The sequence below is a fragment of the Pelophylax lessonae genome, assembly GCF_965119305.1.
Source record: "Pelophylax lessonae genome assembly, chromosome: 11".
Classification (NCBI taxonomy): domain Eukaryota; kingdom Metazoa; phylum Chordata; class Amphibia; order Anura; family Ranidae; genus Pelophylax; species Pelophylax lessonae.
In genome coordinates this window covers 45,026,010-45,051,251 of record NC_138778.1, presented here as the reverse complement: position 1 = coordinate 45,051,251, position 25,242 = coordinate 45,026,010, and the positions used below count along the sequence as shown (strand labels likewise).

The window sequence follows — 25,242 nt, the reverse complement described above, 5'->3', positions numbered from 1 at the left end:
CGCACTATCCGGCCGTCCACCAGCCCGGAAGTGACGTTGTAGGAAGCTAGTCCGAGGAGCTGGTTTCGCCGGAAGCCGCAGTGGAACGCAGGCTACCAGAAATGACGCAACGCGTTTCAGAGCATGCGCACTCGGCTCCTTCTTCAAGCGTAAGTGGCCGCCACCTACAGTCGGGTTTATGTAGGGCAGCCTACGATCGGTTGTCATAGGGATGGTAAACAAGGCGGAGTGATACACACCGGAGATGGCTACGGAACCAGCCCATCCAATGTATACACACGGTGCTCACGATCATACAAATGGGCTGTTTAAACTGGGGCTTCTTCTTTTAAAAAAAACATACTTTAAAACTCACTATTCTACAAACATTTTCTAAGAACATACATATATATGTGTATGTATGTGCGCCATCCATGGCAGATGCTTTTTTGACATAAACATAGGAGAAATTTCCATATATATATATATATATATATATATATATATATATATATATATATATATATATATAAAAGGACTTAGTGGTGGGGGGGAACAGGTATGGGATCAATGAATTCCATACCTGTTCCTCAGACTTCGTAGTATACTGCTTGGTATGCCCATGTGGCCTGCACTACGTGGGCAGATCTATACGGGCCTTAAGAGCACGTTTTGGTCAGCATCGACGCTACATCCAGGAAGGCAAAGACCATCATAGTGTCCCCAGACAGGCCTATTTCTGACAATTGTTGTTTACAAGTTAAAATCTGCATTTTTTTTGCTAGAAAATTACATGGAACCCCCAAACATTATATACATATATTTTTATAGCAGAGACCCTAGAGAATAAAATGGAGATAGTTGTAATACTTTGTCACACCGTATATACATATATTTTTTTTAGCAGAGACCCTAGAGAATAAAATGGAGATTGTTGTAATACTTTGTCACACTGTATTTGTGCAGCGGTCTTAAAGACGAAATGTTTTTGAAAAAAATACACTTTTTTTAATTAAAAAATAAGAAAACAGTAAAGTCAGCACAATTTTTTTTCTATAATGTGAAAGATGTTACGCCGAGTAAATAGATACCCAACATGTCATGCTTCAAAATTGCGCACGCTCGTGGAATGGTGACAAACATCGGTACCGAAAAATCTCCATAGGTGACGCTTTATTAATTTCTACAGGTTACCAGTTTAGAGGTCTAGGGCTGGAATTATTGCTCTCGCTCTAACGATCGCGGCAATTTCTCAAGTGTGGTTTGAACACTTTACATATGTGGGCGCGACTTGCTTCTGCGCACGGGCTCGGAGGGGCAGGGCACTCTAAAAAATTTTTTTCTGATATATTTTACCTTTTTTATTTTAATCACTTTTATTCCTATTACAAGGAATGTAAACATCCCTTAATAGAAATAAGCAGGAAAGGGTCTCTTTAATGTGAAAAAAATGGGCCCTTTAAGGCCGTTGGGAGGAAGCGACGTAGGACGCCGCTCCGGTCCTCCACCCATAAAAGTGATTCCGGTGCTGGGACTACTTTTTTGAGAAAGAGGACCGCCCGCCCTGTAAAAAAAATACTGGGGTTATGGCAGCTATGTGCTGCCATAACCCCAGTATTTAACATCAAAAAACAAAGCAAAACTGCGGCTGGCGGTCTGTAAGTGGTTAAAGATTAACTAAGACTGGCCATAGACGGTTTGAATCTTTTCTTATATGAAACTTTTATTTAAAAAATGTAAGATGATTCTGCCATGAAGTTCCGTGTTCAGGCACTTCCCGTTGTGGCTTGATGGCTGTCTCTTGTGTTCCTGCATTGTCACCCTGTACCATGCACCCCTGGTAGAGACTACAAGTGACCTGAACTGACATACATTTCCTAGGTATGGTCCACCATTGTCAACATCAGGAATCCAGTATAGAGCAATGATGCGCAGTCAACACTGAAGTGTGAGCATGTAAACAAGAAGTGGTTGTAAAATGTTAGAGGAGATCAGTAGCACCAAGATACAAAAAGTGAAAGTCGTGTATTATGAGAAACAAAACGTGGCAATTCTTTAACATACATATTCCTTACGCAAACCAGCATCTAATTAGGATTTATTCACATTTTTAACATGAAAGTTATTTCTGCAAAGTTATTATGTGCGCCTCCCTCTTGCACATCTTCCTGAGCTCCACTGGGAGTGTTGGATATCTTCTCCCCTGCCAGCAGTGGTGTATTTAGGTTTTGTGCAGCCCTAGGCCTGGCTAAACTTGTGCACCCCCTAATTTACATATGACCCACCCCTTCCTGTAAAGGCCATGCCCTTTACTGTTTACGACCCACCCTGTCATCTGTGGACCGCAGACCACAAGTCTATCAGTGCCCATCAGCATAGCCTCATCAGTTCCCATAAGTTCAGCCTCATCAGTGCAGCCTTATCAGTGCCGCCTCATTACTGCCCATCAGTGCAGCCTCTTCACTGACCGCTTTATGGGGGTGCCAGACCAATTTGCCTCCTGGACTCTGCCCTTTGGCCCAATTCACCCCATAAGACTGGCGCTATATTAAAAAGTGTAGCGCAAGGCGGCGGAGACGCTTTTCATGCGGGAACCAGGAGGAGGCTGTTTTTTTTTTTTGCTGCCCCCCTGCAAAGTGCCGCCCTAGACCTGGGCCTTGTTGGTCTAGGCCAAGATACAGCACTGTCACAGATCAGCAGAAAGGGCAAAAGAACCGCTCCAGTGATAAGGTAATCCCAACCATCAAAATAAGGTGCAGCAAGGATCTGCAGTCCAGGCAACTGTAATGTATAGAGAGAAATAGCCGCACTCCAACTTGAAGGTGAAAAATAAAAAATCGGTTTTATTCGTATCTAAAAGATAAAATCAATTCAAAGTGTATCCATAATACAGTCATAGACAAGAGATGAACGCATAGTAGTTGACGCGTTTCACGGATAAACGTCCGCTTAGTCGTAACCATTCATCTCTTGTCTCTGACTGTATTATGGATACACTTTGAATTGATTTTATCTTTTGGATACGAATAAAACAGATTTTATATTTTTCACCTTCAAGTTGGAGTGCGGCTATTTCTATCTATACATTACAAGATACAGCACTGCCTGCTAGGCACTGTGGTTCATTCCTCTGGCCACATCGCTACTGCGCCCTCTAATGACATAGGGGGTCAGAGGAAGAAACCACACCATGCAGAGGGGGGGACCAACCATTCGGAGTAGAAGCAACAGCACATTAAGCTTCCCAGTGAATGGCGGTGCAGTGTGGGAGAGTCAGGACAAGTCTAATCATCAGAGGAGAGCACACAGAGTTCCCAGCATAGCTAGAGAACTGACCACGGTATGGTTTTCTGCTTAGTGTGGTCAGTATTTAGTAGGAAAGCAGAAGGACTGGCAGGAACACCGGGGATTTATCACACAGAGGAAGCAATACAAAGAGAACAGGAGACTTTCTCATACAAGTACATGGTACAGCAGGCACATATCAGGAATATGAAATGTTGGGGTAACAAACACTTTAAGCTGGATGGGCAGAATTACCAATCCTTTGCTGAGTAAAACAACTTCCTTATGTGAATTCCAACTTAGTATTTAGCGGTTTGCTTGTAGTTCACCTTTAACAGCAAACTAAAAAAGAAACCACTTGCAAAGACGGAATTTTTGAACCTATTTGCGAAATATGTAGCATCATCATGACTATCCACTCAAAATAATGTAAGAGAAAATAACGAGTCTCTGGTTTGCCCTCACAAATGTCTTTATTCAGGTCCCACATCCCACAAATAAATAAAATGGAGAATTTTAAACCAAATGTAAAAAAAACATTACAGTGCATACAGATACTTCTCTTAAAAAAAAAAAAAAAAGTAAGAAAAAGTATGAGGCATTTTTCAGCGGCAATGCTACTCACAGCATGTCAAAAATCCAGCAGCAGAACTAGACACTCCAGACACTGAGGGGCAATGTCACATGCCCTTATCAACCAATCACGCTCAACTCCAGCCCCCTAGGTCCCCCAATCACTGGACAGACATATCCTAATTTTTTATTCAGCTTTCTTCATCTCTAAGATTTGGGATTCCTGTAAAACAAAATCCTGTGCTCCTCCTTCATATGCCCTAAATATATGAAATTAAATATAACCGCGCTTCGGTAATCAGCTACTGTGGGGTAAATTTACTAAAACTCCCAAGTGCAAAATCTGGTGTAGCTCTGCATGGTAGCCAATCAGCTTCTAACTTCAACTTGTTTAATTAATCTTTGACAAAAAAAAAAATGGAAGCCGATTGGTTTCTATGCAGAGCTGCACCAGATTTTGCCCTCTACAGTTTTAGTAAATCAACTCCTGTGTCTCCAAACCAATACAAAATATGAAATACTAACCTCAAACCAGTGTAAATTTTCACTAAGGCCCCTTTCACACACGAAGTCCGTCAGGTAGACTCTGTTTTTCTCAGCGGGGGAATCGATCCGCCGATCACCCGCTGAGCAGGTAGATGGCAGCTGTGTCTCCGCGCTGTGTGCGGAGACACAGCTGTCAGGTCCCACTGTTCTCTATGGGGGAATCGGATGGGAATGGACCGTCTGTCCGTTCTCATCCAATCTGATCCGCTGGATGGATGGAAAATAGGGTTTCCATCCGTCCAGATTTGACAGATCGGATGTCAGCGGACATGTCTCCGCTGACATCCGATGCCCCATAGAGATACATGGGGCATCGGTTCAGATTCGCCCAAAAACCGGACAGGCGGATCTGAACGGTCCTACTGTGTGAAAGGGGCCTAAGACTCTTCAATGCTCAAATGCTATTGATCCCACATGGTGGAGGTGTTTAAAAAAGAAGAATAAATGGACTACAAGCTGCAAACATGGATGGGCAGATGATCAGTGGATGGACTCTCATTTATTGGCATTTTGGTGTTATTCAAAGTGGGATCAATAACATCCGAGTATAGTAGACCGCATTGGAAATTAGGGCAACTTCAAATTTACATTTAGATCTTCAACTACTCCTATGACCTGCCAGGTCTTTCAGGGGGCATTCACATCTCTGCATGTCAATTTGCAGCAACCTTGGTGCAGTTTGCTGCAAAACACAACTTCAACAGGGATAAGGTGTTCTACACCAAAGTCTATGGCGCCCATTCCTAAAGCAGCAGTACGACAATCAACCCCCCCCCCCACCAGGAAAACACAATAGTTCCATGGGAGGGATCCCCCCATTGACACAGACTGTGCTGATGCAACCAGTGGTTGCAAGAAAAGAAATCGCATCGTCTATGGCTGGCTTAACATCTGCTGAGGATCTTTTACGAGTACTGTGAGGATTAGCATGCCCTTGAGATCCGACAGCGGAGAATGCAATTGTTCTTTCGGCAAATCAATGCAGTACATGTTTTATCATCAAACACACCAATACTGTTAGTATAGGATGTTCCAGAGCAGGGGTGTCAAACTCAATTTCATCGCAGGCGGCATCAGTAGTACGGCTGCCCTCAAAGGGCCGGTTCTATCTGAGGTGCACTTTGTACAGAGTGCAGGGTTGCGGAGTGTGTAACATACAGAGTTTAGGATTATGCTACATGTGCAGAGTTTAGGGGTGCACTGTGTACAGTGTAGGGTTTAGGGGTGCGCTGTGCAGTGTGCAACCCCCCCAACGACCACAGGTCTTCTGTTTGACATAGGTTTTCTAGAACCAGGGAAGGGATCTTAAATGATCTATTGTTTAATGTTCCACTCTACCCAAAACTGAGATCTTGGGTATAAGAAATCCTGGTGGACCGAGACACCCACTAGCTCTTTATAAGTTCCATCATCTTTAGTAATGAGATCTTTTTGGCTCCGACAGATAAAAGCAAGTGGGTGAGTCTTTCGCCACCTGCCCAAAATGATGAAATAGAATAGACGTGTATTAACCTTTTAAAACCAAAATATATCAAAGCATGGGTAAAAATACATGGAAGCATTTGTTCATGATGAATAAAATGTAGCTAGAACTGCTTGTCCTTTTTTTTTTTAAATCTACAGGCACCGATCCAATCAGGATCCACAGCTGACCAGTTTGTGCCTACTGTTCCTCAAAATATTGTATTGCCTTTTATTCAACACTGGCTTTGAAGGACAGCTTACAGGCGATATGTAGTTTGATCAGTTGTCGTACCAGCCAAGAACATTTCAGCCACTCCTTGTACAGACATAACCTGGGCACACAGTGACTGTACAGTACCTTAGGTAAATTATTGTTTAGTCCACAATGGCAGACAGCAAAGCCATAGGCAGCAGAGCAAAAATATAATTTTAGTTATCACGGTTTGTTTATATTCTATTTTTAGCCTTTTGGCGATTTAAAGGTAAGTCCACCCTCCGGCATATAAGCAGATAAATTATGTGGCCAAGAGTTTGTAGTCCTCTATAACACCCATTCCTTGGTATTCCCCATAAGAGCCTTCACTGCTCTGGGAAGGTTTTCCATCTGTGTGAAATTGTGTCTATTTAGCCGAAGAGCACTTGTGAAGTCAGCTACTGATGATGGAAGAGAAAACCCGACTCAAAACTGATGTTCCAACTAATTCTAAGGGTATTCAATAGAGTTGAGGTCAGGGCTCTGCAGGCCACTTGAGTTTCTTCATCCCAAACTTAAACTATAGCCTCGTACACCCGTCCCGAATGTCGGCTGAACGATCGGCTGTCTTTTGTCCGGTGCTGTCCTGTCGGCAGAAAAGTGCTAAAGACTGCACAAGAATTTTGTCGGCCAACAACAGCCGACTGCAGAAGTGATGTCATGTGATGGTTAACTTTCCGTGTGTTTTTTCTTTTCTGAGCATGCCCAGTCTTGCTAATCTGCTGTTTGTCGGCCGAATTCTGTACTGACTGGCGAACAATCGGCCGTTCTGGTGATGGCCAACAAAAATTTTAAAGTCTGCACAACAGATTCTGTTCGGCCGAAAATGCGCTGTCAGCAGCATCATACTAACAAGCCTACAATCGGCCGATCGGTCGTCGGCCGAATATTTACGGCCGACAATCGGTACGTGTGTACGGGGATTATGTCTTCATGAAGTTGGCTTTGTGCACAGAGGCATAAGCATGCTGGAACCATAAAGGGCCTTCCCCAAACTTTTACAAGGGTGGAGGTGCACAATCATCTAAAATAACTTTATATGCTGTGGTATTAAAAGCAACCTGGACGTGAACTCCATTATTTGGAGGGTGTCTACATACTTTCAGTTATAGAGGTAGGTTTGATAGCCATATAGTGTAGATTTTTGCACTAGAATTTCCATCCACCTGTAGCATTTTACAAAACAGAGTGAGAAGAGTTATCTACACAAAGCTGCACTTTGTACAGTTTTAGGCAGACGGTCCTTTTCCACTGTATAGCTCTAGATCATAACAGGCTGTAAGTTTACCAATCTGATTACTAGTGACTAGCTTCTGGACCTGCAACTAGCATTAAAGCAGGGTTGGACAAGTTAATTTTGTCACATAATTTAGATACCAATTAATTTTAACAGGACTAAGCTGTATGTACACTAAAATGAAATAGCAAATGAAGAGATAAAAATTTATATTAGATTGCTGGGGTGCCTGAAAATACTTTTATCCCTATCCTTGTGTGCCTTAGAAGGCACCAGACATGGTGCTGGACTCTAAATATATAAAATTTGGCAGAGGTCTAAAGTCAGTGTTCTGGCATGTTCCTCTGTAACTGAAGTCCCTACTGATTACAATAGCCAGCGCATTCTGCAACCCTAGAGAGACCCTGTATTTATGGGCATACAGAAGGCAGAATAACCACTTAAGCCCCGGAGGATTTGGCTGCTAAACGACCAGGGGGTATTTTGCGATTCGGCACTGCGTGACTTTAACGGACAATTGCGCGGTCGTGCAACGCTGTACCTAAACAAATTTGACGTCCTTTTTTTCCCACAAACAGAGCTTTCTTTTGGTGGTATTTGATCACCTGTGCGCTTTTTACTTTTTGCGCTATAAACAAAAAAAGAGCTTAAATTTTGCAAAAATAATATTTTTCACATTTTTTTTATAGGAAATTCCCCCCCAAAAAAAAATGTAAAAATCAAAATTTTTTAACATTTTCGGCCAATTTGTTTTATGCTACATATGTTTGGGGGAAAAAAAAAAAAAAAAAAAAAAAAAAAAAAAATCGCAAAAAGCGTATTTTTATTGGTTTGCGCAAAAGTTATCGCGTTTACTAACAAAAGGGAAAGATTTTTGTCATTTTTGATGTTTTTTTTTTAACGCGTAATTAGCGGCGATCTGCAATTTTTTTTGCGGTACTGCGACATTGGGGCGGACAGATCGGACCCTTGACTGACATTTTTGGGGTTACCATTGACATTTCTACAGTAATCAGTGCTATAAATATGCACTGTTACTGTAAAAATACACTGGTAGTGAAGGGGTTAACTTTATTTGAGAGGGAGGGGCTGTGTGTGTCCCTAGGGGCGTGATTCTAACTGTGATTGGCTGTGACTTGAGGTGTAAGGACACTGATCAACGGTTCTACATAGTAGATCCGTCTGATCAGTGTTTTTACACCGAGGAGAATGACAGGCAGCTTGTTTACACAAGCCGCCTGACTTTCTCCCTCTCCCCCGACGATCGCCGAGTGACCTCACTTTGCCTGTGAGGGGCTGACCGCCGCAGTAAATTTACTTGCGGCGGTCGGCAAGCGGATAAAGTTAACCTCTATTTGCTTGTATTTAAAGTGATTCTAAAGGTGGTCTTTTTTTTTTTTTTTAAATAACAAAAATGTTATGCTTACCTGCTCTGTACAAGGGTTTTGCACAGAACAGAACCAAGCCTCTTCTGCCGACAGTCATGGGGGCCCTCCATCCCCCCCATTCACACACAGAGCGTGGCTCGGCCCCGCACCATCCGCTCTCTCCTCATTGACTCACTGGCTGTGATTGACAGCAACAGCAGCCAATGAGGAGAGAGAGAGACCCGCTGCTCTCCTGCACATCGCTGGATCGAGGTGGGGTTTAGTTAAAGCGGAGTTCTACCCAACAGTGGAACTTATTCTCTTTTGCTTCCTCCCCCCCTCTGGTGCCACATTTGGCACCTTTCAGGGGGGAGGGGGGAATGGGTACCTGTTTTTGACAGGTACCCTTCCCCACTTCCGGCATATGGCACCGTCCCTCGGAAGTTTGGCCCACTCCTCCTTCCCCCGCCACCGAGCCAATAGGATTGCGCAGCTTGCTTTGCGCATGCAAAGTAGGGACCTGCCCGTGAAGCCGCAAGGCTTCACTGCCGGGTTCCCTTATCGGTTATTGCAGCGGCAGCACACGACAGCCGGTGGAAACATCGGCTGCGGTGCCGACATCACTGGACTCCAGGACAGGTAAGTGTCCTAATATTAAAAGTCAGCAGCTACATTATGTGGACAGTATGTGTAGCTGCTGACTTTTAATTTTTGGAGGGGGTGAAGGGGAAGGCGGAACTCTGCTTTAAGTATAAAGAGGGGCTAGATGAAAGCATGCAGAAGGTTTTTTACCTTAATGCATTAGGCCCCTTTCACACATGCAGACCATTCATTTCAGCAGTTCAGTCATATCAAAATGGATGAAGTATTTATCCGTTTTTTAACAGGTTTTCATTAATGCTCATCAGTTTTTCATCCTTTTTTAATCAGTGCTCATCGGTTCTTTCCTTTACATCCACTACCAATGCAAAAAATGGATGAAAACTGACCATGTATCCATTTATCAGTTTTTTTTGTCCGCTCCCTTTTTTAACAGAAGAAAAATAGAGCTTTGATCAGTTTAAAAAAAAAAAAAAAAAAAAAAAAAAAATGGATGATGGTGGCAAATGTAAACTGATGTAAAATAGATGGTCATCCATTTACATATGTTTTTGCATAGAGATGCATTGATGTCCGTTTTTCATTCAACGGATTAATGAAAAAACAGACAGCATGTGTAAAAGGGAATTTAAATTAAAAAAAACCTTTTGCATTTAGAACCGCTTTAACTGGTATATATTTTTTAATCCCAATGCGGTTTTGTGTTCATGGGGAAACCGTTTCCAATACTCAACAAAACTGCCTATAGAGATAGATTTCAGATGCAGACATCCTACTCCTACAGTCAGCTCAGGTTAGTGCCTAGGGGTCCATTCAGACTTCTGCATTGTGGTAACATGTATTTTTGCCTCCAAGTTCACGGTCATTCATTAAAAATGGCACCCAAACATACTATAGAGTAGCAGGCAACACACCTGCACATCTATGCATTGTAGGGTAGGAAGGGGTCATAAGTGTTTCTGGCTGCACTGGCAGCCCATGAAAATAAACTTCCTTAACAGAAACATTTTAAACCCAAACACATTGGTCAGTAATGAACAATAGTGTGTAAATCTGCACTTAATGTCATGCATGTGGCAGGCCCAGCTGTAACGACAATGGCTCCCAGAATACAAATGCAATGCAATACATCAGAACACCACTGGCTCTAAGGGATGTAATTCTTTTGGCAGATTTGAGAAGGAAGGAGAGGGATATTGGGATATTAGTTGTTTTGCCAAATAAAAATTTATCATTTGACGTAAACCTGTGTTTTGCAAATGCAAGGGAAAGCAGCAGATTTACCTAATGGCAGGCCAGCAGCTGCTTCCTTCACCATGCCTTTGCTAGAAGCAAAGAAAAACATCCGCTACTTCTTCTAGATATGAAAATCATGTGGTTCGCTCCACTTCTGATCATGCGCTGGTGAATGGCTGTTCATAATGTCACATGGGGGGCAGATTGAGTCCCTAGCCTTGTGGTAAGCTCCAAGCCATGGCTCACACAGGGCTTTCTCCGGATCTTCCAGGTGGCAAGGGAAAGGTAGGAAGGCAATTACGATCAGCTGGTAAGGCCACCACAGGTGTACCTATTCTTCTCTGCATAGGCAAAGCACAGGCTCACTTTAAGAAGAAAAAAAAAGGGCTGTAACTTTCCAGAAGCATTCTCTACACCCAACTTGGTATTTGCCCATCCCTGCAATAATGCTGAGTTACCATTTCAGAGAGCATTAAATGACCAAAAAAAAAACGGGTAGTGCTGGTCTCCCCTTGGTAACAAAACTGAAATGAAAGATGGTAATCTGGCTTAGAAAAAAATCTGACGATGACATCACCAGGTGCCTCATTGCAGCAACAACTGTCCATCGGCCTTCACCCCAAACACGCTGCACTGTATTGTATCTGTAGGAATTTTCATTCATAAGCAATTTGGTACTGGGCTACACAAAACAGGCTTCATACCAGACAAAATGGAGTTGTCTGCTTTTCGACTGCCTACTTGCCCTTTTCCAATAATACCAGCTTTTTATTTATTTTTTTTCTTCATCAGTGCTTCATGCTCACCACACAATCATATTGCAACATGTTTGTTAGAAGGGGACAGGGTGAGATCCATGCTGAATAACCTTGTCAAAAATCACTGTACTGTTAAAAAGTAGTAATAAAGAGTCCTCTTGCTTGTCCTTTAAAATGTTGCGGAGGGACAGGCTTTAGCTGTGCCTCTCTGCTCCACAGGAGGGCGCTGCCCTCCATCAAGCCACTTCCCTGATCTTAACGTACAAAGTCCCTCCATGGCTTTATTTTAAGATGAGCGTGGCTTCAGTTCCATCCTTCTTGGTTAGGTAGAGGCCGTGATGGAGGTGGTATTCTCGCCGAAGGAAGGCGTAAAAGTAATCGGACACCAGGAGAATCTGAAGAGGGGGGGAAAAAAAAAAAAAAAAAAAAGTGAAAAATATTTTTTACTCCATGGTCAATGAAATTAAAGTTGAGGTGTAATCTGCCCATAGTTTGCCTTCCCTAGTTCGTCGTTCTTTCCCCCTTCGACAACATGCTAATGAAATATTAAATAAAACCCTTTCATTTAACATACAAGTCAGGACTGCACACTGAAAAAACCTGTACCTGCTGAACACTTATAGATCCATTCACATCAATCGTATTTAAACAAAGAGTAAGGCCTCTTTCACACGATTGATCCGATCAGATCCGCCTGTCAGTTTTTTAGGTGGATCTGATTGGATCCTCCATGCATCCCTATGGGGCAGCGGGTGTCAGCGGAGACATCTCTGCTGACACCCGCATCCGATCCTGTCCGTGAAATCCGGATGGATGGTAACCCTATTTTCCATCCGTCCAGGGGATCGGATTGGATGGGATCGGATGAGAGCGGACAGGCGGTCCACTCTCATCCAATTCCCCCATAGAGCGCAGCGGGGCTCTGACACCTCCCTCTCCGCACACAGCAGAGCGATCCCCGCTGAGCAGAGAACGGTCCGCACCGGACAGCGGAACGCGAGAAAGGCCCCTAAAGCCCCGTACACACGATCAGATTATCGAACGATCTGTTGTCCGTTTTTTTGTGGCATGCTAGTCTGATGTGGAAAGTGAAGAGGTTATTTTCATATGAATTTTCCCGTACGGCAGAAATTCTACTTCAGAAGTGATGTCATGTGTTGGATTGCTTTGTATGTGTTCTTTCTCTCTGAGCATGCCTAGTCTTGCTCTTAAGATTTTTTTCCGTCTAAATCTGTACTAATGAGACGAAAATCGGATGTTGTATTACGGACAACAAAAATTTTATAGCCGCACATCAGGATTTTGTCAGCCGAAAAGTCGGAGTCGGCTGTCGAAAGCACCATACTAACAATCCAAAAATCGGCAGATCGGTCGTCGGACGAATTTTCCCTACACATTTTTCTTATCGTGTGTATGGGCCTTTAGGCCCCTTACACACGAACGTTTAAAATTCAACTTTTAGCTGCAGAAAGAGGAACTTCTTTACCGCAGCTAAATGCAGACAATGCATCCCTATGGCCCTGTTCACACACCGAGTTTAGCAACATTTTCACAACATAAAGTTTTGTGCATTTAAGAAAAAAAAAGTTGACAGCGTCCAGGAGCGATGTATCGCAGCCATCTGTATATAAACGCAGATAATTGCAGTACAAAGAAAAAGTAAATATTTGCTATACAAAAGGCAAGAACTTACTACCGCAGTTAAACGCAGCCACATGTAAACGCAAGTAATCAAACATAATCGCAATGTATAAATGTGAATAATCTTTGGTGCCAGGAGTAATGGAATTTCAAAATGACAAAACATGCTTTTACCAGCGGCACAACAACCACCCATGTGAAAGGGGCCGAATAGTGCAGCGCTATGTGTGAGACTACTCAAAAATCCCAAACGTGCAAAATTTTTACCAAAGAGAAAGTGTTAAAAAGAGTCTAAAGATAGAACAAATAAATAAGGACTACTCAGCAGAAAAAAAAAAAACACACCAATTTATACTAAGCAGCTAAATCATTGGGGGCTAAGCTGGGCAATCAACATTTTTAGAAGGTGAGCAATGGAAGCCACTATTCTTTCATGTCAGGAGTAATTTAAAGAGGCGCTCCAGGCTCCTTCAGAAATGTTTAAAAAAGAAAAGAAAAAAAGAACATCTGCTAATGCTGTAGCTGCTGATTTTTAAATTTTAGGAAACGTACCTGTCCAGGAATCCAGTGGTGTTGTCACCCGAGCTAATTTTTCAATCGGCTATCGGGTGCTGCTTCCGCCATCACCACTAAGGCCCCTTTCACACATGTGGGCCGTTCATTTCATCAGCTCAGTCATGTCAAAATGGATTAAGTATTCATCTGTTTTTCATCAGTTTTTTTACTTTTACATCCACTACCAATGCAAAAACGGATGAAAAACTGACCATTCGTCAGTTTACATCCGTTCTTCATCTGATCAAAATACATCCGTTTTTTATCTGATCCTTTTTTTGACAGAAGAAAAATAAAGCTCTATTCAGCTTAAAAAAAAAATAAACACACCAAAAAAAAAACAAAACAAAAAAAAAAACAAACAGATGACGGATGCGGATGTAAACTGATGCACATGGATGATCATCCTTTTACATTCAGTTTTCCATAGAGATGCATTGATGTCCGTGTTTCAGCCATAAACAAATGAATGAAAAACTGAAAAACAGATGTGTGAAAGGGGCCTTAGGGAAACCGGCAGTGAAGCCTTGTGGATTCACAGCTGGCTCCCTACTGCGCTTGCCCGAAGCACGCTGTGCTCTGTGAATAGGCTGGCTGCAGGGGAAGGAGGAGGGGGCCGGAAGTGGGAGCGGGTACCTGTCAAAACCAGGTACCAACTCCCCCCCCCCCCCCCAAAAAGGTGTCAAATATGGCGCGGGGGGGGGGTGTAAGACAAGCAGGGCTTCCCCTGTTGGGTGGAGCCCTGCTTTAACAAACTAGGAGAATGGGGTTATAGGTAGCAATTAAATCCAGTGGGCTCTGAGAAAATCTAAGTAGTTCATTATCTGGTTTGTAAAAGATTTTTACTGGATGGGTAGAAGACATCGTCATATGGGTTCTATATCCGCTGATGAAGCATTGTGTTCTAAACCAATCTGAAACTATGAAACTTTGCTCCATGACAAGACTTACCTGGCCCACGTTAAATGAGAGTGTGATGGCATAGAAGAAGTTTGAGTTGGCACTGCCCGCATATATCCACAAGTGCCAAAGAACTGGAAAGAGTAGTGAACACACCACCAACATGCAGGAGACTATGAAGATGTTCCGCAGGACTGAGAGAAAAAAAAAAAAAACGGTACAACATTGAGATAAAACATTTATACACAATATAAACGGTTCTTTGCTCTGCAGCTGATGCATATCTTTGACAAGTGAATGTGTATAGACAGTAAGTGGGAGGATGAAGGAGATCAGCAGCACTGAAATACAACGAAGGATAAAAAGGTAGCAGTAGTAATAAAAAAAAGGTGGCCAGTGTTTTTAGGATACACAGTAATTTAACAAATTAAAGGAGTTGTAAAGTCAGAAGAAGGTTTTTTATCTTAATGAATTCTATACATTAGGATAAAAAGCCTTCTATGTGTAGCAGCCTCCCCAGCACCCCCTAATACTTACCCCGAGTCCCCTCTCTGTCCAGCGATGTTCACTAGTCCCTCAGCTGTCCTGGGACTCTCCCTGCTGATTGGCTGAGATACAGCTGCGGCGCCATTGGCTCCCGCAGATGTCAAAGTCAGTGAGCCAAATCAGGAGAGAGGGGGCAGGGCCGAACGGCAGCTCCAGGTCTTAATGGATACACGGAACTGCAGCTCGGCTTGGGTGCCCCCATAGCAAGCTGCTTGCTGTGGGGGCACTCAATAGGAGGGAGGGGCCAGGAGCAGCAACAAGGGACTCAAGAAGAGGGGAATCCGGGCTGCTCTGTGCAAAACCAACTGCACAGAGGAGGTAGGTATAACATGTTTGTTATAAAAAAAAAAAAAAAAAAAAAACTAGACTTTACAATCACTTTAATAATCACATCCAGTTAGGCTAGGTTCGCAACTGTTCCTGCGGCCACAATCACCTGCACAGAAAAACATGCTGCCGCCCAGGAGATGCAAATGGCACCCTCACGCACTGGAAAACGCAACACAGTTTCCCTGCACTGGGAACTGTACTGCACTTGTGGTTTCTGTACAGGTCGTGTTTTCAGGAAAAGGTGCAGGGACCCTTTCCCTGTTTTCTCTGGAGGCATAGCAGCCCATTCAAATGAATAGGCAGCCATACCTGCGCAAAATGTGGCACAAGTGTGAACCTAAATTGGAACTAAAGGCAAAACCTTTTTCCCTATTTTGGATAAAGGAGGGTTATAACCCCTGTCCGTTTCATTTTTTTGCCATCTGTGCATCATCAAATAGGTATCCCAGTCAGAATGAAAACTGGACATGAAAGGAAATCTTTCCAAAAAGTGAGGGAATCCCTGGTTGTCACCAGGATCGCCCAAATGAATGTCTCCATTGGAAGATTTTCCCTCTATTCCTGTTTTGGTGAAAACCCAGAATTTGAATTTTCTTTTACTTTTGGTATGAATGGTACACAGGGCGAATAGACGGGGACACAGACAGCATAAAAACCTGACAGGTGTTCTAATCCCTCTCCCCTCACAAACTAAAACAAAAACTTTTGCCTGTAGTTATACTTTAACCGCCTCCCTCCCTCTGTGTAGACAAATGACGTCAGAGCGTAGTGGCTCTTGTTCTGGGACAACATCATATGACTGCGCCCAGTGCTGCTGCGGGTGCACCACACTCCTGGGACACGGCGCGACCCCGATTTCGGCAAAGAGCCATGGCCCTTTACCCATGTGATCGATGTGTCCAATCACAGCCGATCACATGTAAACAATTGCCGTTTATAGGTGTAAGGCGAGGAGAGCTGATCAGCGGCAACTCGACGTATAAAGGTAATCGGATCACAATGCAGCCCCAACTGTGCCCCATCAGTGACGCCACTCTGTGCTGCATGCATAAGTGCCTCCTCATCAGTGCCCATCAATGTAAAAAAGAGGTGTGTGTGATCCCTGCGCTGAGGTGGCAAGAGAATCCCTGCTGCAGCACCACTGGGACTGATACTAAAACAGTAAAAAATATTGTTGTGGAAGTAGTGGTGCGCTTCAGGGGTTGACTCTTATAGATCTCTATTTAGGTTGATGAGTTAATTGTGTACAGATCTTGATCTAAAGGTGCTCGGTATGGTAAATGTGTGTATGTTTATGTATTCCAAAAAAATGTTGATAAAGGTGCAGGTGCGTAGTGCTAATCAAAGCGATATGTGTATCAATAGATAAATATTGAATAAAATATCAAAATACTTCTTTGCACATAAAAGCGTATCAATAAAATATAATATATAAATACAGTGTTAATCTTCAATCCAGTTCATAAAGGTAAATAAAATAAATGTGCTCAAATAAAGTGCTGCATGCTGGTTATAACAAACCGGTGTAGAAAAAAGCAATCTGTGAACTGCTCTGTTGCAGTCTTTAAACTAAACAATATCGTCTCAGATAGTCCAAAAATCAATAAATTTCAAAGAAAACTTGTGTAAAAGACTCTTCTTTGTGACCGTGCTTGAATAATTAAATCCAGTGACTGTGATCTCCTTCACCTTGTGTGTCACCTCTATGTGCTCTAGCCTCTCACCTTATAGGCAAGACAAATATGCCTTTCGTGTCTATCCAGATTTTTCAATGGACTCTATTTGCCTCACTCCGGATCCTTGATCCCTTTTTGGAACAGGCTTCTTGGATTCCTATGGATGTTTGTCCGGTTCGTTTTCCTAATCCCATCCTCCTTATCCGGTCTTATTGTGCCTCAGAAACAAAGATTTTTTATGGTGCAGTATATCAAGCTATTTATTTGAAGTATACAGGTTTGCACTTACATTGTAGCGAAGTAAAATCAGCATGTATTGGAAAACAACCGCCGCTGTGGAGATCGGGCTCCGTCGTAAAGTCACTTCCGGGTATAGGGCTCCTCCTACGAGTTACGTCACGAGGTCACGTGACTTCCTTACGTCGTGACCTCGTGACGTAACGCGTAGGAGGAGCCATATACCCGGAAGTGACGTTACGACGGAGCCCGATCTCCACAGCGGCGGTTGTTTTCCAATACATGCTGATTTTACTTCGCTACAATCTAAGTGGGAACCTGTATACTTCAAATAAATAGCTTGATATACTGCACCATAAAAAGTCTTTGTTTCTGAGGCACAATAAGACCGGAAAAGGAGGATAGGATTAGGAAAACGAACCGGACAAACATCCATAGGAATCCAAGAAGCCTGTTCCAAAAAGGGATCAAGGATCCGGAGTGAGGCAAATAGAGTCCATTGAAAAATCTGGATAGACACGAAAGGCATATTTGTCTTGCCTATAAGGTGAGAGGCTAGAGCACATAGAGGTGACACACAAGGTGAAGGAGATCACAGTCACTGGATTTAATTATTCAAGCACGGTCACAAAGAAGAGTCTTTTACACAAGTTTTCTTTGAAATTTATTGATTTTTGGACTATCTGAGACGATATTGTTTAGTTTAAAGACTGCAACAGAGCAGTTCACAGATTGCTTTTTTCTACACCGGTTTATTATAACCAGCATGCAGCACTTTATTTGAGCACATTTATTTTATTTACCTTTATGAACTGGATTGAAGATTAACACTGTATTTATATATTATATTATTTTATTGATACGCTTTTATGTGCAAAGAAGAAGTATTTTGATATTTTATTCAATATTTATTTATCTATTGATACACATATCGCTTTGATTAGCACTACGCACCTGCACCTTTATCAACATTTTTTTGGAATACATAAACATACACACATTTACCATACCGAGCACCTTTAGATCAAGATCTGTACACAATTAACTCATCAACCTAAATAGAGATCTATAAGTCAACCCCTGAAGCGCACCACTACTTCCACAACAGTGCCCATCAATGAGACCCCATCAGCGCAGGAGAAAAATTACTTATTTGCAAAATTTTCTGACAAACTAGGAAAAAAAATATTTTTTCTTCTTTCAAATTTTTGGTCTTTTTTTGTTTTGTTTTTTTGCAAAAAAAAAAAAAAATAAACCCAGTGGTGATTAAATGCCAAAAAAAAAAAAAATGGATTTTTGTAAGAACTTACCGTAAAATCCTTTTCTCTTAAGCTCATTGACAGACGTAGTCTTCTTGATTCTCAAGAGCTGGGTTATGTTGTCTCCGCAGGAGTAGGACTAGGCAGAATGACAAAAACGTTCTGGCTCCACCCTAGGGGGCAGTCCCTGAGGGTATATCCTCCCTCTCTCTGCTACAGGGAATCAGTTCTGTTTAAAGCAGTACAGAGAAATTAACCCAACCCAACTCAATGATAGAGGGGCGGGTACTACGTCTGTCAATGAGCTTAAGAGAAAAGGATTTTACGGTAAGTTCTTACAAAAATCCATTTTTCTCTATCGCTCATTGACAGACGTAGTCTTCTTGATTCTCAAGAGCTGGGACATCCAGAAGCAGTGCCACAAATGAGGGGTGGGATTGACAAAATCAAATCCAATCTAGTAGGCCCAACCGGTGCCAAACTAGAAGTTTTAAAGGCTCATTATAAACAAAGAATGAGACTAAAGAAAAATTTTCCAACGGAAAAAAACCCTCGAGGTAGACCACTGGTCTCCTCAAATTGCGGCCTGCAAAACCTTGCGGCCAAATGAGGCATCAGACGATGCCATTACATCAATTTTATAATGTTTGGAGAAGGTATGCACCGACGACCAGGTAGCCGCCTTGCACACCTGGACCACTGACGCCTGATGGCGAAAGGCCCATGACGCACTAAGTGCCCGAGTGGAGTGCGCCTTAACAGGGAACGGGGGCTCCCGACCCTTAATAGAATAAGCCTGCACTATCGTCTGTCTGATCCATCTGGAAATGGTCGCGGCAGATGCAGGCAACCCCTTTTTGGGTCCATCTGGGATCACAAAAAGTGAATCCGTCTTGCGAAACGAGTCTGTCGTTTTCAAGTATACCCTGATCGCCCGGACCACATCCAAGGAGTGCAAAGCAAATTCCCGAGGATGACTGGGCTTAGGACACAGGGAAGGTAATACAATTTCTTCATTCAGATGAAATTCTGAAACTACTTTTGGTAGGAAGGATGGATTCGGACGAAGAACCACCTTATCTCTATGAACCACCAGATATGGTGAACGACAAGATAATGCGGCCAGTTCTGACACCCTGCGTGCAGAAGTAATAGCCACCAAGAAGGCCACCTTCTGGGACAACGTGGGTAGAGGAATCTCCCTAATATCTTCAAAGGGAGGTTTCTGAAGAACCGACAACACTAAATTAAGATCCCAGGGGGGTAACGGCGTGCGCACTGGCGGAGCCAGATGTCGCACCCCCTGGATGAAATTCCGCACCAAGGAATGAGTAGCCAAAGGCTTCTGAAAGAAGATGGCTAATGCTGAGACCTGACCCTTGATAGTACTCAAGGCCAGTTTCTGCTCAACCCCTTGTTGCAGAAAAGCCAATATTCGACTAATCGAATAAGACCGAGGACGGAACCCCAAAGGTTCACACCATGCAATGTAGGACTTCCATGTGCGATGATAAATCTTTCTGGAAGTCGCTTTCCTTGCTTCAACTAGAGTAGGAATAACTGAAGCTGACAAACCTTTGTCTTTCAGCACCTGGGTCTCAATAGCCAGGCCGTTAAAGCCAGCGATCGTAAAGCAGGATGGAAGATCGGTCCCTGAGACAGTAGATCCTCTCTGAGAGGAAGTCTCCACGGGACGTCCGCCACCAGTCTGACCATGTCGGCGTACCAAGCTCGACGAGGCCAGTCCGGAGCTACCAGGATTACTGGGATTCCTTCCTCCTCTACCCTGCGAAGAAGTCTTGGCAGTAACGCGAGAGGAGGGAAGGCATATATTAGCTGGTATTGCCCCCACGGGGCGATCAGTGCGTCTGCGGTTTCTGCTAGAGGATCGCGGGAGCGAGCCACGAATCTCTGAACTTTCCTGTTGAATCGTGATGCCAACAGATCCACATCCGGGGTGCCCCACCGTAGGCACAACTGGTGGAAAACGTCTGGATGGAGGGACCATTCCCCCTGATCCAGGGTCTGACGGCTGAGATAATCTGCCTGCCAATTCTCCACCCCCGGAATGAACACCGCAGAGATTGCTGGAACAAATCGTTCCGCCCAGCGAAGAATGCAAGCCACTTCTTTGGCCGCTCGGACACTCTTGGTGCCCCCCTGGTGATTGACATAAGCCACGGCCGTGGCATTGTCCGACTGGATCCGAACCGGGCTGCCCTGGAGCTGCTCGGTCCAGTGAATCAGACAAAGTCTGATCGCTCTCAGTTCCAATACATTTATCGGTAATCTGGATTCTTCCGGGGACCAAAGTCCCTGGACAGATAATTGACCGAGAATTCCTCCCCATCCGGATAGACTGGCATCCGTGGTCACTATCGTCCAATATATTGGCAGAAATGACTTTCCCTGGCTGAGCATTGGAGACCGAAGCCACCAAACCAGAGACTCTCTGGTCTGTTTGCTCAATCGTATCTGATTGTCCAGGGATTCCGGATTCCGATTCCATCTGAGGAGAATCTCTTGCTGAAGAATTCGGGTATGGGACTGGGCAAATGGGACTGCTTCGAATGAAGCCACCATCAACCCCAGAACCCTCATGCAAGTCCGAAGGGAAGACCAGCTGTTGGACAGTAACAACTGGACTGCTGATTGAATCTTTCGAAGTTTCCCTACCGGAAGAAACACTCTTGTCCTGACTGTGTCTAGAATTAGACCCAGATATTCGAGCCTCTGGGTGGGAACCAGAAAGGACTTTTGCTGGTTCACCAGCCACCCGAATTCCTGTAAAGAAATCATAGTAATTTCTATGTTTTGTAGCAAGGTCTGAGGAGACTCTGCATGAAGCAGAAGATCGTCTAGGTAACCTAGAATCGATATACCTTTTTGGCGCAGAAGTGCCAACATTGGGGCCAACACTTTTGTGAAGACCCGCGGAGCCGTGGCGAGACCGAAAGGTAACGCCACAAACTGATAGTGGTTCTCCTCTACGGAAAAGCGTAGAAAACGCTGATGTCCTGCGAAAATGGGAATGTGAAGATAGGCGTCCTTGATGTCTATGGACGCTAGGACATCCCCTGGATGCAGGAAGGCTGCTACCGTGCGAATGGACTCCATTCTGAATCTTCTTATGTTGACGAAAGAATTGAGTGCTCTTAAGTCCAGAATTGGACGCACTTTGCCCTCTTTCCTGGGTATTGTAAACAGGTTTGAATAAAACCCTTGAAACCGTTCTGTCCAAGGAACGTGGACTACCACTCCTTGTTGTAGTAGATCTGTGACTGCTCTCCGCAGATCTTCTAGACGATCCGGAGATAGTCGGATATTGGAAGGGAAGAATCGCGCCGGTGGGAGAGATCGAAACTCGATCTTGTACCCTGACTTTATGACTTCGCAAACCCATTTGTCCGGGATTCTGGAAAGCCATGGATCCGGGAACCGGCGAAGACGTCCCCCCACCCCAGTTATGGGTGGGGGCGCACCTTCAGGCTTTGGATGGTTTATCTTCAGGTCTGGGGGGGGCGGGCTTTTGCTTGCCCGACCAACGACCCCTGATGCCTCCTGCAGGAGGCTTGGAGGACTTAGTTTTTTCACCCGCTGGACGAAAAAACCTCTTGTGAGCAGAAAAAGAAGGCCCTCGTCTTTGACGAGTTCCTCTACCTTTAAAATTTTGCGGTAAAAAAGGTGCTTTTTCCGCCGGTGAGATCCTTAATGATCTCATCTAAGTTGGCTCCAAATAGACGTTCTCCTGAAAAGGGGATATTAGCCAATGCTTTCTTGGAACCTTGGTCGGCTATCCAACCTTTTAGCCACAGTGTGCGCCTGAGAACCACTGCTGAGACTGATGCTCGCGCCATTAATGGAGTGGCGTCTAACGCCGCATCACATACAAACTGTAACCCCTGTATCATTTGTTCCAACAAATCTGATACCGCCTGAGGGACTTCTTCTAAGTCCCGGCGTAACCACTTGGTCCATTCAGTTACAGCCTGCGAAACCAGACCAATAGCAATTATTGGCCTGAAAGCTGATCCAATCAATGAAAACATGGTGCGAGACATAGCTTCTATCTTGCGATCCACTGGATCTTTAAAAGACGGAGCGTCTTCCAAAGGAATAACCGTGGCTTTATTCAATCTAGCAATTGGTGAATCCACCACAGGTGGTTCTGTCCATTTCTTAATAAGGGTTTCCTCAAACGGATAACGCCTGTCAATGCGTTTGGAAATATTAAAAGTGCGTTTTGGCAGACGCCATTCTTCATCGATTGGATTGCCAAAACATTTGGGCAATGGAAAAACCTTTGCCACTTTGATGCGCTTTTTAGTCCCAAAAGGGATCTCAGTTTCAGCTATTTCTGATGGAATACCCTGTAACCTTAAAGTCTCTTGAACAGATACAATGAGTGCGTTTACCAACGCTTCCTCTCGGGCTATGGCTGATGCCGAAACATCCTCCTCACTGTCTGAAGAGACAGGACCCGAGACACCAATACCAGATGAAGTACCTGCAACTGCAGAAATAGGCTCAGAGTCTGAATCCGAGGTTTCAGATAATAAGGGGTTAGGCGGGGGTCGCTTTCTTGCGCCCTGTCCCTGACAAGCCACTTCCACCCGGGACACAAAAGTTTCCATAATGGCTGACAAAGATTCAATTGTCAATGGGGTGCTGGAGGATCCCGCAGACCCCTCGAGGGGATCCGGAGGAGATACATGAGTGGCAGGGTCCATGTTAATACAGAACACTTTTGCCAGCAATAAACAAAAAACTTCTTTTTTTTTTTTTTTTTTTTGTGTGTCTCCCCCTAGCGCAATAGCGCCCCTCAGAGTACCTGCTTCTCGATCCCAGAGAGAGAGAGAGGGACCCCCAAGGCTCACCAACCGATGCAGAGCAGTTTCCAACAAATTGCAGCCAGCGTCTGTCTTACACAGACTGGAAGGAGCTGTTTGCTTTTTCCCGGGCAGAAGGCGTGGCTCCGCCCCCTGTGTACGCCTTCCGGCGTTCCCAGCCCTCCACGAGGACGCTGGGCTCACAAAACATGGCCGCCCCCATAGAAGAGACATAAGACTCCAAAAACATGGCGGCCGGCGTGACCTGAGGACATACATGCATTCGGTCTACGGCAAAATGGCGGCGGACCGCCGATATCGTCTTCCCAGCACATCCACCTGCACTCTGCTGAGAGGTGACATATGGATCTACAGAGATACACTGCACATAAGGTAGTATTATACCTCCTATGTTTGCTGTAATGTTACAGTCTGCTGGGTAGAGTGCTAGCTCTTGAACCAAGTCCACTTCCCACAAACACATGCTGTATTACAAGGGGGACTTGTAAGTGTCAGATATATACTGACCATATATGGAGGGGCCCATAATATATACTGCCTCATAAATGAGGAAAAAAGGGAACGTTTTACTCACCATACCGAACCGACAGGCACCCTCTCTTCATAATACCCTCTCCACCGAGGTGGGGGTTTGTGGACGCCTCGACTCTCTGGTCCTGGCGTCCAAGCGAGCTTTTAACTCGCAAAGTCAGTCCCTTAACTGGGACTCTGTCGCGGCCGACTCAGCGCACTGGTCTGCACGCGCTTTTTAGGCAGAGACCGGGGTGACCACTGGATCTCACATCCAGCCCGTCGCCCGGCCCCGCATACTTACTTGAATATGTCGCGGCCGACCAAGCGCAATGCCTGGTCTGCACGCGCTCGTAGGCCGGCTGGGGTGACCACAAGTGTCGCCCAGTCCGGCATCTTTGCTTGAAGATCTCACAGGAAAAAAACACTGGAGAAAAACTACCTAAAAAATGTCTTTTTCTTAAAGAAAAAAAGTCTTGCCAGGACCAAAAGATCCCAGCAAGGAACTTAGGTCCTTACTCCTGACTAGACAGAAAAAAACTGATTCCCTGTAGCAGAGAGAGGGAGGATATACCCTCAGGGACTGCCCCCTAGGGTGGAGCCAGAACGTTTTTGTCATTCTGCCTAGTCCTACTCCTGCGGAGACAACATAACCCAGCTCTTGAGAATCAAGAAGACTACGTCTGTCAATGAGCGATAGAGAAAAAAGCTCTATTTGTGTGAAGAAAAGTGTTGCATGACTGCGAAATTGTCAAAGTGCAACAGCAATGAAAGCTGAAAATTGGCCTGTGCAAGATGGGGGTTAAAGTAGAATGTTTGCTAGAACAAATTGATATTTTGTTGCAGCTGCAAGAAGATTCTCATTTGATGTAGTGTCGAAATTTGTGATTTAGGCTTTGCGTCAAGGTTTGCTGGGCCCTGGTGTTCAAGAAAAACATCTTTGTTGGTCTACTACTACTACTACTAAACAGATTTAAAGCTGAACTCCAATTGATTACTACTAGCGGTTATAGCCACTGGCAATAATCTCAGGCTAGAAACCAACATGCTGGTTGTACCAAAGTTGATCGGATGGATCGACTTGAGTACATTCAGCCTGCCCATAGATGGATCGAATCTCAGCCGGCTCTAGCTGGCTTTAGCAGACAGACAAAAATATTTTCCCCTGCCAAACAGGGCTGTGTTGTGTGTGAGAGTTGTGAAAATCTCAGGAAAGAGATGGAAAGAAATACAAAATCTCCTGCAGGTAAAACTACCATATATGCATTTTATCAGTGTATTTAGTAGTTTGCCTGGAGTTAAACTTTAAAGTGGAACTTCACCCCCTAAAGGGAAGCTCCGCTTTTCAACACTTTATTTGGGTGGGGGTACCTGGTTTCAACAGATACCAGCTCCCACGGCTGCCTTGATTGTCTAGTTTACACCCCCCTGACAGCAGCC

The 25,242-nt window shown here is 44.3% G+C and overlaps 1 protein-coding gene across 1 annotated transcript in view; it reads right to left on the bottom strand.

The window, feature by feature from the left end:
- Positions 1-11,265: 11,265 nt before the first annotated feature.
- The window catches only part of PIGU (phosphatidylinositol glycan anchor biosynthesis class U), a 39,037-nt gene continuing 25,060 nt past the window's right edge, over positions 11,266-25,242 (bottom strand). The window contains exons 11-12 of the mRNA XM_082271691.1: positions 14,446-14,588; positions 11,266-11,693 (exon numbers count right to left, since the gene is read on the bottom strand). Coding sequence (XP_082127817.1) covers positions 11,580-11,693; positions 14,446-14,588 — 257 coding nt within the window. The 3' untranslated portion in view covers positions 11,266-11,579. The remainder of the gene's footprint in view (positions 11,694-14,445; positions 14,589-25,242) is intronic.